This window comes from Dreissena polymorpha, chromosome 4, assembly GCF_020536995.1.
Source record: "Dreissena polymorpha isolate Duluth1 chromosome 4, UMN_Dpol_1.0, whole genome shotgun sequence".
Classification (NCBI taxonomy): Eukaryota; Metazoa; Mollusca; class Bivalvia; order Myida; family Dreissenidae; genus Dreissena; species Dreissena polymorpha.
In genome coordinates this window covers 69,662,850-69,679,452 of record NC_068358.1, presented here as the reverse complement: position 1 = coordinate 69,679,452, position 16,603 = coordinate 69,662,850, and the positions used below count along the sequence as shown (strand labels likewise).

The window sequence follows — 16,603 nt, the reverse complement described above, 5'->3', positions numbered from 1 at the left end:
ATTGTTGATATTATGTTGATTTTTGTGAAAACAAACATCAAACTGTATGAACAGTGAAAAGTGTATGTAAACGAGCAAACTTTTAAGTAAATAAGTGTTAAGGTTTCCGTTTATTTTAACATTGCTACAATGTTAAACGAGAAATTAGTTGTTTTGTGTTAATAAATGTTTAATGTTTTTGAGTCAAATTATACTTCTAAAACATGGATTTCTTTAATTAATTGGATTCGTTGCAGCCCTACAGGATAGGTTTGTTGAACACGATCCCTTTAAATAGGATAGATTTGTTCAGTATAATCCCTTTAAAGAGAGTAGGTTAGTTGAGCATGTTCACTTTATACAGGGTATATGTACATTTGTGGAGCATGATCCCATTATACAGGATAGATTAGTTGAACAAGATCCTTTATATAGGAAAATATTAGGATAGATTAAGATTTGTTGAGCATGATCCTTTAATACAAGGTAGGTAAGTTGTACATGATCCTTTTATACAGGGTAGGTTAGTTGAACATGGTCCTTTTATACAGGGTAGGTTAGTTGAACATGGTCCTTTTATACAGGGAAGATTTGTTGAGTATGATCCTTTTATACAGGGTAGGTTTGTCGAACAAGATCCCATTATACAGGGTAGGTTATTTGAACATGATCCTTTTAAACAGGGTAGATTTTTAAGCATGATCCTTTTTAACAGGGTAGGTTAGTTGTACATGATCCTTTTATACAGGGTAGATTTGATGAGCATGATCCTTTTATACAGGGTAGGTTAGTTGAACATGGTCCTTTTATACAGGGATGATTAGTTGAATATGATCCTTTTATACAGGGTAGATTTTTTCAGCATGATCCTTTTATACAGGGTAGGTTAGTTCAACATGATTCTTTTATACAGGGTAGGTAAGTTGAATATGATCCTTTTATACAGGGTAATTTGTTGAGCATGATCCTTTTATACAGGGTAGGTTAGTTGAACATGATCCTTTTATACAGGGTATGATAGTTGAATATGATCCTTTTATACAAGAAAGATTTTTTTAGCATGATCTTTTTATACAGGGTAGGTTAGTTGTACATGATCTCTTTATACAGAGAAGATTTGTTTAACATGATGCGTTTATACAATCAGATGGGCACATAAACCCTATGCTGTAGAAAAACATGTATGAAGAGTCTATAACATTAAAACATTGACTATTCCAGATTTTTGGAACTTCATATAAAAACAAAAAACATGTTCAGAGCTCTTTTAATAAATACATGACTGTAGTTTAGTGTTTATTATATATATGCCATGATACAGTCATGTTAATCAAGCAATATAAAAATGCTGATGGTAAAACCTATTCATCTATAGCCAAGGAATTTTTAAAACGGCAAACCGTAACATACTATATACTACAGCTATTTCCTAAAACCATACCAAACAGTCATGCTTCATAATAAATCTGTTTGTTATTTTTTGACATTTGCTTATTTGCAGTTGTTTTTCTTACTCTGATATGGCTGTATATATACAAAAAAAAATGAATTTAATTTACTTAAAGTTATATTATAAATGATGTACTGGTATGAATGAACAAACTGTTACTTATATTCTGTTCTTTAAATACAACAAATACACAACAATGTCCACATTTTAAAAAAAAGGAGGTAAACACTTAAAAACTAAAATGATTAGAAACAAAACACAATACTTTATTCACGTGCTATAAAATGTAATATTTTCTTCAAATCTCTAGCATAAAATTCATCTTTTGTTTCTTTTTCATTTTTTTCTGCAATTTACCCAGATGAAAACAACCATAAAATATAAGTTAATTAAAATCTGTGGATTTTACGAAATCCATATTGCAAAACGTTTAATATCGCAAGTATTTACTTTATAGATCCAAAAGCATGGGGTTTTGCAAGATAAGCCAAAATGGGGTACACTTATACACGTTTGTAAAGCAAACCTATAAAAATAGATATGTACTTGAATTTCCTTCCATATGGCCCTATTCCACTTTGAAAACAAGCCCACGATTAGCTACGATTTATCACCTTTATTGAATCGGGAAGACTCGTGACAGTCTACGATTCAGTTACGACACTGGTACAATTGAGTTACAACGAATCGCGGGGTTCGGTTGAAGTCTTGCGAATAGGGTCGCGACTTCACTTCCATGTGTAAGAATCTACTGCTACTGTACTTAGTGACGAGTGATGCAGATCAGTCAAGACTAAGCTAGGACCTCATCGAACGCACCCATGAATTAGGCCCTAATATCTATTGATATAGATCATTCTTTACAATGTGACCTACATTCTTCTGTGTACATGTACATGTGTAAGAAGCTGAAGCTGGATTGAACATTTCAGCGTATGACGTGGAGTAGCTTACCATGAGGCAGAAATGGTTCTTGTATTTTTTCTTTTCTTTTCTTTTTTTGCCATTTTTGATTATAAACAAATTACCTGTTATTCATACAAAGCCCTAACAACTGAATGATTGAAAACAAAACGAGAAGCTTTGTTATATACCACAACCATTCTCCGAAAATCGTAACTGTTTCGTAACTAAATCGCGAGAATCTTAGCGGGCTCGCAACTCACTCGGGGTGAACTCGTGAGTCTTGACAAAGTCGTAGCTGATTCATAGACAGATCACGTGATAACCGATTTCCCGATTGAGTCAAGAATTACATACGATTCCATTACGACGCCCAAGAACGCACTACATGCTGTTACGAGTCAACTGCGATTAAATTCAGTTTTGAAGGTCCTGGCCAAATTTTAAACATGTTTAAAATCTGGCCACAATTTTTCGGGAGCTCAGTATTTGCAGGAATCACTTACGACCGGCCCACGACAAGCTACGAATGAGTTAGGACCTTCGCCAACCGAGCTACGAATGTTCCCGACCTCAAAATATTGGACATCGGGACAAATCATGGGAATCGGGTTGTAGTTGAATACCCCTAATAATGAAAACCTTTAATCTGCCTATATAGTGTAACAAGGATATCAGTAAAACTGATGGATGCTCCCCAATTATGCTTGGTCGATACATGTTTTAATTGTGTGGAAAAAAGTGAGACCTTGAGAAAATCTATTATTAGCCTCAGTGACCTTGATCCCAGTGACCTCAAACCTAATCAAAAAGGTAGAGGTCCATGCCAGGTACCTACATCCCAAATATATAAGAGAAAGATCAAATATTGAAGGCGCTATGAGAAACTGTAACCAAAGTGTGACCTTAAGAAATTCTATTATTAGCCTTGGCGACCTTGACCTTGACCCCCAGTGACCTCAAACCTCATCAAAAGGTAGAGGTCAATGCAAGATACCTATACATGCCAAATATGTAAGAGATAGGTAAAGTATTGAAGGCCCTGTAAGAAACTGTAACAAAAGCGTGATGGAAAATCTATTATTAGCCTCGGTGACCTTGACCTTGAACCCAGTGACCTCAAACCTCATCAAAAGGTAGAGGTCCATGCAAGGTACCTACATGCAAAATATGAAAGAGATTGGTAACGTATTGAAGGCGCTATGAGAAACGGTAACAAAAGTGTGACTGAAGGAAGTAAGGAAGTAAGTAAGGAAGGAAGGAAGGACAAACTGGCAACTATACGCTCCACCTAAATTTTATTTCAGGGAGCATAAAAATCTATGGCTTAAAAAAGTTCTGTTTCCAGACCCCAATATTTTACCAATGGCCTCGGTTACATGACAATAATAGATTTAGTTGTGTAACTGTATGTTATGATTCAATTTTCATAACACCGGGATATTCAATCATAAGTCAACATAATGATGTAAATTGTAAGAGAATTTTAATTCAAACATGCCATAGTTCTTCAGGTCAAAATAGGGAGATTTAATTACAATTGCTAGGAAACTTGATCGCAAATAATTACAACAAAACAACGATAAAGAAGTTCTTACATCTTTAAAAAAAATTCTGACCAAAATTAATGATACATGTGTTTAATTATTTAACAAACACAAAGCCTTTTTTCGCAGAAGTTTACATGCGCACGGTGTGCATGAAGTCATAAAAAGAAGTGTGATATACATAGATTTTACGTCCAATTCAGATCAAAGTATTCCCATTTAACATGAGTAAATCATGAAAAACAATGTGCTTGCATCTGGCATGTGAGTTTCTTTTATTATCATACCCAAGTGACAAGTTAATTTTAATTTAGATTAAATGCAACATAATTTACTATCAGGGCTTGAGTCTCAATTCACTTTAAATTGGGAAATAGTATTACTACTAAATTTCTATCTTTATAATAAATATGGAAAAAAACTTAAAAACAACTGATGAACTTAACATAAAGATGTCCTATAAACGGATATTACATGTACAACCTCATACAATGTACCTGGAAGTCTCACCATCATACAATAGGGAAATTTGGGACTTGATAAGGACAACTAAGACAATTTTTGCAATTGGGAATAAGACCCAATAATTGCTTTAAAATCTGCCAAAAAAGCCTTGACTATTTTCAAAAAAAATTGCCAAATAGGAAGTACATTTCTGTGGAAAATAAACTTTCATGTGTCTGCATTTAATCTACATACAGTGATAACATTATTATTTGCCCAAAACTAATTTTCATATATTTCCTCATTTGACAGATTAACGAATTGAAGTTCGTAATAATTATTATTTAAAAAAATACGTGTGTCAGAAAATTTAGAGACAGAAATGTTATGTATGTTAGTCAATTATGATATATCAATAAAACCATTTAATAGATGTGCAAAAAATTGTATTGTGTTGTACTCTAATTTTTTTTCTACTTAAAAAAAAATCTAACTTCACTTATTTGCAATCTTCTACCTGCAATGGTATATAAAAGCGTTATAAAAAAACAGCCATACTGTTTCCTGAATACGATATTATTTCAAATGCTTTTGGGTGACACGATAGCTTATTACCGGTATACATGGTAATCTACCCAATAACGCAATTGTAATGGTCAATCGCCCTCAGGGCATTCATATGCCAGGTTATATGACTTCATCCAGTTGCAAAACTCCATGATCGAAGGAACCCTATTAGTCATTTATTATGCATGAAAACCCATATGTCACAAAATATAGAGTCAAGAAAATAATTATTTTGGCTAAAAAAGGGGGTGTCCGAAAATTTAGAGCGTCCGAAAACTTAAAGAGTAATTACCATACATCTGTTTCACAATCTTGATAAATCCAGATATTACACAAAAGGGGAGTACATTTTACTGTGTTTTACCAAGAATTGACAATTTTCATAAAATGCTAATGCTGTTAAGCTGTACTGATAGCCTGGATTTTGTTTAGGTGAAATAGAAACGATAAGCGCTAATTGTTAAAAACTTTTTTCTCATAGTGTGTATTGTATTTTTCAGGAAAGTTCATAAACAGCCAACATGCAGTTGATCAAAGACAATAAATGCAATTAAAAGATGACAATGTGAAATCAAGCCCTGATAAAAATAGTTCTGCACTTTTATTACAAAGAAATAAAAACATACTGATTTGTATTTGGTTATGTATGTTTAACTTAATTTAGTAGTATCTATTTTATGTATTTACATAATATAATAATTAAATTTGTTCAATTTATTGACAAATTACTGTGTGATATAGTTTTAACTTGCTGTAGAGATTTTGATGTAAATCCATAGACAAATTATTGTCTGATATACATTAAATTTGCTGTAGAGATTTTAATGCTGTCATAAACCATACAAACCCCTACCCTTGCTTTATAATAACCAACAAATGTAGTGTTTATAATTTTAATATTAAATTGGAGTTCATAATTAAAAGCAGCATTTTATTGAGACAAAAGAAACACAACATACTAGAACCTCTTTCAAATAACAGTTTGGCCATGATTGTACTTGAATAAGACTAATTGGCAATTGCCTTCCTCACTTCAAACACTTGTTAACAGTCATTCAGTCCCTTCCTCACTTCAAACACTTGTTAACAGTCATTCAGTCTCACTAATTTATAACCATGTACTTCATAATATTAAAAGTTAATTGGAATGTTCTAAGAAGAGCCAGTTACTGTAAACTCAAAACAATAGTCTAGTTACATGTACTTGGCATGTCATAAACAGGGTGATTTACTTCAAATTACCTCCTATCCTCACTAAAATTTATTGCGGATAAGTATAACAAACAGAATGCAAACTGACAGACGCAAAATAACATATCAACCATATCCTCATTTTTTGAAAAACTAAGAAATTTTATGCTGACGAAAATACAGGATTTTGCAGAACTACTGACATATTAAGATAATTGCCTCCAGCAAAGTTCTGGCTCTTATAAACCTGAGATGTGGTATAAGAACATTCAGTAAGTAAAATTTGCCTATTATCTTTTAGAAAAAGAGACGGCCCAGGTGTATGACTTCCATTTAAGAAGCTGTATTCTAAGAATCCAAATAAGGTGTACGTTAAGCTTCATTATAGATCCCAGATACATGTATATAGAGGCAGAATACTGAGTAATACAGACAAACATAAATAACTAAAATAAACAGTAAAAACACAACTTTGCACCCATGTGTTTTTCAACATGTCACAGATAAATAGGATTTTTATGGTTAAGTGTATCTTTTTAAAAAATTTCACACTAAACTAAACTCACAAGAGTTATAAAACTTGGCAAATCATTTTTTAAGGAAGGGTAAAAAAGACACCACAAAACCAGCCCTCTAATTCTCAGGCAATGTGTCTTATGTAATCTGTAAGTCTGTTGGACAAATTGTAACATCTGTCAGACAACAAAAAGTAACATTAGAGAGGAAGTTCATACTTTTGGTTACGATATTTAACTTTCGCCCTTTGTTCAATCAAATTTCCCTTCATCAATAATCACATTTTGCAAGCACATGCTTAATATGAGCATGAATTAATTAATATTGATCATTTTTGCCTTTCCTTCAACAATTGATAAATAAAACTGACAAAAAAATGGTATAAAATATCAAATGCTAATCCCTATTTAAAGATAGCCAATCGGAATACCTCAAATCTTTGGAAAGAAAATTTTCCCATTTTCTCAATTTGATGTCATCAATACAATTATTTGGCAGTTTAAAAAAATCCATCTCATACCCTCATTGTAATGTTAAAATAATTCCCTAAAATTGTCTGTAGGATAGAAAGCCTGATGATGTACAAGTTACAACAATTTTTTTTTTAAAGGGGCCTTTTCACAGATTTTGGCATTTTTTAACTTATTCATTAAATGCTTTATATTGATAATTGTAAACATTGGATCGTAAAAGCTCCAGTAAAAAATCAAGAATAAAATTAAAAAAAGGAAAAGAACATTGCCCGGAGCAGGTTTCGAACCAGTGACCCCTGGAGTCCTGCCAGAGTCCTGAAGTAAAAACGCTTTAGCCTACTGAGCTATTCCGCCGAGTACACATACTGGACGTATTTTATACCTTATATAAGCAATCTTCGTAGTTTCACAAAATTTAACGACAAAAACAGAACTCTCCAAATTATTCAATCGTTTCGCGTTGCAACGCTTTATAATTTTTAGGTTTTAAAATCGTCAAAAGATGCATATAATGGCTATATTAGACCATGGTAAATGTTCATTATTACTGTTTCCTCACAAATATCATAGCTAAAACGAAAATTTGCGAATCTGAAACAACTTTTTTCAATTTTGTCAATTTACCAAAGCGTGAAAAGATCCCTTTAAGTTATCTTCTGCCATGTTGGTTTGTGTGGCGTCTGTAATAACAGTAGTGAGTGAGGAAGCAATCTCACAAGCCATTCCCAGGGAACTAGCTAACCAATATACAAGTTTGTTGTAAACTTGGCCTTTCCTAATTACATGTAATAATTTAAATAAAGCTCAAATGGGAAACTGTATTGTTATAAAATATGGTGCATAATGTAGCAATAAGACCATCAAGATAAGATGCCTCTTCAGCATGCAGAGGAACTGAATCATCAAAGTGCATGGATTTGTGTTACAATACAAAGCAAAGTTTGGAGAACTTTAAAATTTCAGGGTAGACAACTCACCTGATTGGTGTCTAGTTTGTATAGATACAACACATGTACATGAAATAATACAAGACATCCATCTAAAGCAGGCACATTTACTGCAGGACATATAATACACATCTTACCTTTGTAGTGTCATTCCATGTACCAGATACCACATGAAATAAAGCAGGACAAGTTAGTAGAAAGTATTTAATTACATTATAAGCTTGTTTTGTTATCATTTGGGAATGGGGCCATGTCCTTTGGATTGGGCCATTGGTAAAAATTGTGTTGTTCTTACTTCTATAAAATGGGACATTTAGTTGTGTTTTTTATGCTTACTAATACTTTAAAATTGATAACCAGTATTAATTAACAGTATACATGTATTTTCTTAGGTTCAACTCAAAGAGCTTGATAGAGTTAACTGAGTGTTGCAATTTATAAACAAGAGAGCCATTATGGCCCTGAATCGCTCACCTGACTAACCAAATACAATCACAACCCAGATTTCATCAAGATAAACATTCTGACCAAATTTCATAAAGATTGGATGAAAACTGTGACCTCTACTGTCTGCACAAGGTTTTTCTATTATTTGACCTAGTGACCTAGTTTTTTACCCCAGGTGACCCAAATACTTTCCCAACCCAGATTTCATCTAGATGAACATTCTGATCAAATTTTATAAAGATTGGATGAAAACTGCGACCTCTATTGTCTATACAAGGTTTTTCTATTATTTGGCCTAGTAACCTAGTTTTTGACCTAGTGACCTAGTTTTTGACCTTGTGACCTAGTTGTTTACCCAAACAATCCCAACCCAGATTTCATCAAGATCAACATTCTGATCAAATTTCATAAAGATTGGATGAAAACGGTGACCTCTACTGTCTACACAAACAAATTGTTGACAGTTTATCTATTATTTGACCTAGTGACCTAGTTTTTGACCCCCAGACGACCCAAATACAATCCCAACCCAGATTTCATCAAGATAAACATTCTGACCAAATTTCATAAGGTTTGGATGAAAAGTGTGACCTCTACTGTTTACACAAGGTTTTTCTATTATTTGACCTAGTTTTTGACCATAATGACCTAGTTTTTGACTTCAGATGACCCAAATACAATCCCAACACAGATTTCATCAAGATAAACATTCTGACAAAATTTCATAAAGATTGGATAAAAACTGTGACCTCTACTGTCTACACAAACAAATTGTTGACAGACGCACGCACATACCGACAAAGGACATCACACGGTCACATAAGCTCACCATGTCACTTCATGACAGGTGTGCTAAAAAGTGTTGCAATTTATAAAAAAACATATTTTTGAAAACCCAGAGCTTTTATATCTTCAATTGGGCAATGTATGCAGTCATTTTGGGGAAAAACATTTTACATTCTGGGGTTGGGTCTGAATTTTTGTCAAACAATTGACATAAACACTGCATAATTATGCAGTTAATTAAATTTAAACAAAGAAAGCACTCAACTGACAATCAGTAATTTATCTTTGATGTATGTATATGCTTATTTTAATACTTTTGTTATGGAACAGGATATGTACACTATGTTCTGAAGTCATAGTGACCTCTTTGAGTTATAATTGAAACAACAATAGCTTGTTTTTTTTTTGCTTTTGTTTTTATTTTTTACCTAGAATAAGAAACAGCAGTAGATATGATGGAAAGAAATATTAAATAAATTCAAACAACTCTTTTATCTTACAAACCACCCCACACTAATTTTAATTGTAAAAAATAACTTAATTAACACGAATTGCAATATTTTATGGAACAAGAGAGCCATGTTGTCCCTTAAGCTCTCACTTGAGTATAGACATCAACTGTTTAAACTTGACCAGGTGATCTAGTTTTTGCCCTCAGTTAACGCAGATTAACCAATTTTTTACCACGTGACCTAGTATTTGGAAACACATCATTGAGATTTGTCTAAATAAACATTTTAAGTTTCATCAAGATTTTGTCATAAATGCAGCCTCAAGAGTGGTAACAAGTTTTTTTTTAGATATGACGTGTTAACCTAGTTTTTGGGTGCACGAGACCCAGAAATCAGAATAAGATCACAGTCTTCATATTATCCAGATAAACATTCTGACCAAGTTTCATCAAGATTGGTAAAAAATGTGGCCTCTAGAGTGATGACAAGTTCAAAGTTTACAACACACGCCACATACACCATAACACATGAAAACCTATGGTGGACACACGGGTGATCTAAAATAAATTATAAGGGTGTTTATTTTACCTAAGCTCCCAGGTTTTGACCCATGGATTTCATGAAAGGCATGAAAGTCCGGTTTAAGTTCTTTCATTACTCAATTTTTCCCAATATGGTGATTTTGTGTGAAATTTTTTAATGTCAAGGTTAATGGAGCACAAGGCTCAGCCTAGGTTCAAATTTGAGGGAGAAGTGAATTCTCCCTCAGCTGAAATTAGGGAGAAGTGAGTCCAAATTAAGGAAAAGTGAGGCCACTAAATGGAGAAGTGGTTTCTGTTTGGCCGCTTCGTCATTTAATAAAATCTTAACTTGTTTTATACCCCTCATTACACCAAGCTTATCATCATCAATGTCAAACAAATAACATTTTCAAATTCAATAAATCCTTACATATAATTTATAAAGTCACATAAATCAAGTCATACAAATAAAACCTGTGATTTCCATGTGCTTCATAAAAATCAACAGTACTTAAATATTGTCAAGAAAATCCAACACCCTATTTACATTATAACGTATGTGATCATTACATATTGTAGAGCTTGTGTCCAATTAAAAATCTCACTTAACTACTGTTATTTTAATTAGCAAGTAAAATGCCCGCCGTACTCATGCCCTCTGTCACTTACAGGCTTAAATAAATCTACCACACTCATTGGTGACTTTATGACACTTGTAAATAGAGAATTTTGAGATGGAAAAAAAAAGTGATGTAAAACAAGAAGGCGAAGTTGACTTCTCCTTCATGTAATTTAAGTGCGATGTTATTATGTCCCGGGCGAAGTTATCGCCCACGTCACCATCATGGCCCAGCCCAGCCCTGGAGCAGTTCCCAAAAGAAAAACAATCACTGTTAACTCAGTATCCAGGGAAGCATTGTATCTTTGTGTTATTCTCGAAGTCCATACGTCAGTTATGACGGAGAGTGATTTTCGGTCGATTTTACACAATAAAACAAGAACTTTACTACAAACTTCACGTACGTTTTTCATTTACTAAGTTTTCCTTCAAACTAAGTTGTTCTTCAGTCCCAGTTAAACAGTAAAAAATATAAATTCGGGTTTTTCATTTACTAAGTTTTCCTTCAAACTAAGTTGTTCTTCAGTCCCAGTTAAACAGTAAAAAAGTCTGAAATTCGGAATAAACAACACATTTAGCATACTTCGCACCATCACCACTACCATTTTGAAGCAGAAATCAGTGTTACAGAAAGATGTTTTTATTGGTTCAAAATAACAGCGTGCGAAATTCATATTTTAATAAAATAGCCCAAATTCTTATACACATATATAAAAAGTAAAATTTCTTACTAGCCAGACTATATAAATTTTTTAATTCCCACTAGCGCAAATGAATTTTCACTAGCCAAAACCATGAGCTAGTGCGAATTTCGCACACTAAAATAAAATTGGTAAACTTGTTCTATAATTTACGACTCATTCAACCTATCGACAATAGCGAAATTCTTGTTTATACTGTAACACGGTTGACTCGCAGTACTTGAAGACTATTCACTTGCGTCTAGAAACGATCTTCATACATCAGATAAATAATTTAAAGGACAATCATATTTAACTTAACTTTATTGGACAGCTGCATGCCTTTTTATGACGAAAATCCTTCAATATAAACTGCCATAGAAACAAATCCAACACACTGTCAGCCATTGTTGTTTTTTTCTCCCGGTTGATTCGATGTAAATATGTTAAACAGCACCAATTTTCTATTAATCATGAATAATCAAAGCTCTAACATAACATTTAAAGTAACAATCAATAAAGTATATAACAATTTAAATATATGGAATTTTAGACATGAAATAAAATAAATAGCACAGTTATTTTCAAGCAATGTTGTATGTTTTCGTTACCACAATTAACTGAACTATAAAAATTTAAATATTGTTACAGACCATGTTTAACGACATTTTATTACAAAAAATCGATTCCAATCTGTAGCGAGAGATGTTTTCTTTCAGATTTCACAAGAAGGTCAAGCAGGATTGTTTATAAACAAAATCCAGAGGGCGCTAATGAAATACCGCGACTCAACCCGACCCGCGAGTTAACCGGGTTTGAGTATACTTGTGAAAAATCGACCAAAAATCGCCTTCCGTCATAACTGACATTTGGACGTCGAGAATCACCAACTTCGATTTTGGGGTCATATTTGTGAAACTTATAGCTGTTTTGGACATACTTGGTGGATTTTCATCAAATAAAAGGTGTTAAATCATAGATGGATGCTTCCTGCAGGCAAACACAATGGCATATGTATGCATTGTTTGATCTCTCATGCTGTTGCATTGTGTTATTTAATACACCTGTGAAATCATCGTTGGATACCTTTTCTCTTATTATATATATTAGGACCAAAACAAGAGATCTGTTTGTCAGAAACACAATGCCCCCTAATGCGCCGCTTTGAATATTTTTTTTCGACCTTTGACCTTGAAGGATGACCTTGACCTTTCACCACTCAAAATGTGCAGCTCCACGAGATACACATGCATGCCAAATATCAAGTTGCTATGTTCAATATTGCAAAAGTTATGGTTAAAGTTTTTTAATTTGTTTTTTTGACCTTTGACCTTGAAGGATGACTTTGACCTTGGCATTTCACCACTTAAAATGTGCAGCTCCATGAGATACACAGGCATGCCAAATATCAAGTTGCTATCTTCAATATAGTTGCAATAATTCAACTCTAAGCTTTATAGCCCTATGGGCTGCTTAGAGTTGCAATGCGCTCTCTCTTGAACATGGGTGCAAAATGTTATCAACAATGCAAGGGTTAAGGAACACTGAAACTGCATGAACTTATTAAAGTTTACCTATCTAAACCACAAACTCATCGAAATGGTACCATTAAAGCAAGAAATAATTGATTTTATTGACTTAGGTTTTGTTTTGTATGCTGTATCTGCCCTATTGGAAAATTGACCCAATATTGGTTAGGTCGCAGTACACCAATATTTTGCATGTCGGGTTATGTGCTCCAGCCTATAAAGTCGATAACGATGTGGTATTCGATACAGAATACACTGTTTCAAATTAAAACACAAACATGTCAGCGAGAAAAGTGTGTTGAAACATCGTCGTGTGTTTATAGGGTGCATGCAACGGATAACATTCTTAGGTTGCCATTCAGGTAAATTTAACAAGCATATGAACTTTATTCATTATTTTCCTCAAATGGTCTCGACAACGTCTCTTTCACAGGGATCGTTAGGTAAAAAATACTCTATTATACTATATACATATATACAAGGGATACAACTGTCAAATTTCCTGCACAACATCATGATCTGAACAATAGAAAAAAAAATCGCTTCCAAAAGCAATAATTACACCAAAAAAACTGTATAACAACCACTCAGACATTTATCTATCAGATAATAACTATGTTTATAAAAGTAAAAATGTTCATAGTTGTGTTTGCAACGAAAGTTTCATGAAAAACGGTAAAATTTTCGAAATGCGACACAGGTGTGCACACCCACTTTGACACATTTTGTTTCATAATTTAATAATTTAACAGAGAAGTTGAGCAAATTTTACCTTGTTTTATTATCCATACACACTTTATTAATCAAAGTAGACACCTTCCATAATTGCATGTAACTGCATATATGTAAAACACCGTAAATATTAAATTTGTTTACATTTCTACTATCTTCAAGGATTTGTATGCAATTTGTCAGGTAATGTTACGTGGAACGTGAATGGCTGGATTTATTTCTACTGTGGAATTTCAACCAATCAAATCGCATGTTAGAAATACATGTGAACTATCCAAAATGAAAGTAAAACATTGTCATTGTGAAATTGAAGCAGATTGATGTGAATTTCTAGCAAAATATGCTCACTAAATAGTAATTATGTTCTATTTTACTATAAAAAAAACTATCCAAGGAATATGTACCAGCAAAAGAGCTTTATAACAAAGGAATACGAAAATTACCTCTAGAATTTTCAGTTTTCATCTGTGCACACCTGTGTCCAAGTAAGGATTTTTGAGCATTTTGAATGAAACTTTCTCTCTTAGTTCAATGAAAAGCTTGTACTTTATTGCCAAGTGTATTATTTTCTGAAAGATAAATGTCTTGGCTGTTGTAATACAGTTTAATTGGTGTATTTATTGCGTTTGGAAGCAAATTTTTCGCTATTGTTTACACCATGGTTGTGTGCAGGAATTTTCACAGTTGTATCCCTTGTATATATGGTAGACGAACCAGTTATCGAACACCTAAGAAATTACTTTAAATTACCTTAAAATTGAAACACTTAAAATGACAAAAACATTTTGTTTTAACAAATGACTAACAGTTCAATCATTGAATGATTTATCTGTAAAGTTTTCCAGCAAACTACCTTCAAGAATTCATAACAATGATTCCCTGATTATTGTCAACTCTAGCAGACAAAACAAAATGGCGGCCAATGTAAACATGACCTATTACCCGACACTTCATAAATACTACTCCAGTATATACAAAGTCACATGACTATCACGTGACCCGGACTCGGCGAAAAAATCTGCGTCTGCTGCAATCAAAATTGCAAACGGAAATATGCTTTTTGGTGTGTAAATGCACGTTTTGATAAATGCATTCAAAAAGTAATAGCAAAAAACACACAAAACGGTGTAAATAACAATAAATGCATTCCTTTAACCTGTTTTCGGCGCATTTGTTTCAAGCTAAGTAGGCAAGTAGGTCATGGACTTCATGTGTGACCATTTGTTTATCAATGTGACGTCATGCGCACTTTTATGCATGTGCATACAGAACAAAAACAAAACGTCCGATAATAGGTGCTGTTCGATAACAGGTACATACACGATATATGTAGTATAATAGAATATTTTTACTTAACGGTCCCAATGGTCTCTTTAGTGAAGCGCACGGATTCACTGCGCTGAACTTCATCCATGTTTATGAAGGGGTGCATATGGACTGCAGTGCTCCAGCTAGGCCTAAATCGAAGGGCGCCGCGCCCTGCCCTCCCGAACCTCCGCCCTGCCCCCCCGAACCTCCGCCCTGCCCCCCCCCCCCCTTAAAAAAAAAAAAAAAATTTTTTTTTTTTTTTTTTTTTACATATGATAATTCATAAATCTCTTATTACATTGTAATTAGTTTAATCCTTATTGTAGACATTATATTTGAATGTTTTAATTATAATGGGAATAATACAATTATTTATAACATATAAATTAACATGCAATAGAAAGCATTCCAGAAACACCCGCGCGCTCGAACGTGCCCTTTTCACAAAATACTGCGCGTCGAAAGTGCCCTTTTAAAAAAATACTGCGCATCAAAAGTGCCCTTTTGACAAAAAAGCCCCCCTGCCCTTTTCAAATCCTAGCTGGAGCACTGGACTGCCAGAGCGGCCATAGCAAAAATTATCAAAGGCTCTGGGAGTGCGTTTATATGGACTATCTTCATTATTGGTCCAAGGTTAAAGTTTTGGTTAAAGTTTTGGACACACACACACAGCCAGACACATACAATGACAGAGGCCAAAAACAATATCCCCCGATCTTTCTATCCGGGGGCATAACAAATTGTCTCAAGTACCTGTCCTGTGTGACAGAAGTGGTTTTACATTGTAAATAAAAAATAAATTTTAAGAACTTGCGTGACAGATGGATTAATATATTTCTCTTTTTTCGAAGTAGTCACTTACCGATATGGTAGAGAAACAGTTGTAACAATAAACTAATAAGATTTTTTAAAATAAAAACAACTATCATTAATAATAAACAGTGAATAAATAAATTTGATAGCGACAATATTGCACCGGAAGTAAGCGTTTGATACGTGAGGTTACAGATTACTACAAAAGTATCCTCGTATGGTTACATTCCACTAAATAATTATATATCCTTTCCTGGTCCAAAAATTCCCTTTTTCTAGATAGTTACGATTCTCTTCCAAGGTCTGTTTTAAAAGCCAGTAAGCGATCGCACCCATGCTTTTTGTTGTTATTTCCTTAACCCAATGTTTGTTTGCAACACTTTACCGCAACCCTGTTATACGAGAGTGTGTGATGAATATAACTTTCTTAGAGGTTTCGATATGTTTTATCTTTTTTATTGCGATTTTTGGAAGAGAGATCTATCTTTAAAATGATACCAGATTTGCAAATTTTGATTTGTACGACAGGCAAAAACATGATTTGAACGGTGGCAGTTTTATAATGTGACCCTGGGGCAATTGAAATAAGTATAATCCAATCCAATTCCCATATGAGGATTCGTAAGCACAATAGTAAGGGAAATAAGCAGAGATATAGTCCGAAGAATAGTGAAAATATTTATAAATAACCATGATTAA

The 16,603-nt window shown here is 33.6% G+C and overlaps 1 protein-coding gene across 2 annotated transcripts in view; it reads right to left on the bottom strand.

The window, feature by feature from the left end:
- LOC127880037 (H(+)/Cl(-) exchange transporter 4-like) overlaps positions 1–16,084 on the bottom strand; it is a 100,917-nt gene extending 84,833 nt beyond the window's left edge. For both annotated transcript variants that reach the window (XM_052427252.1, XM_052427254.1), the window contains exon 1: positions 15,954–16,084. In XM_052427252.1, coding sequence (XP_052283212.1) covers positions 15,954–16,020 — 67 coding nt within the window. In that variant the 5' untranslated portion in view covers positions 16,021–16,084. The remainder of the gene's footprint in view (positions 1–15,953) is intronic.
- Between the last annotated feature and the right edge of the window lie 519 nt (positions 16,085–16,603).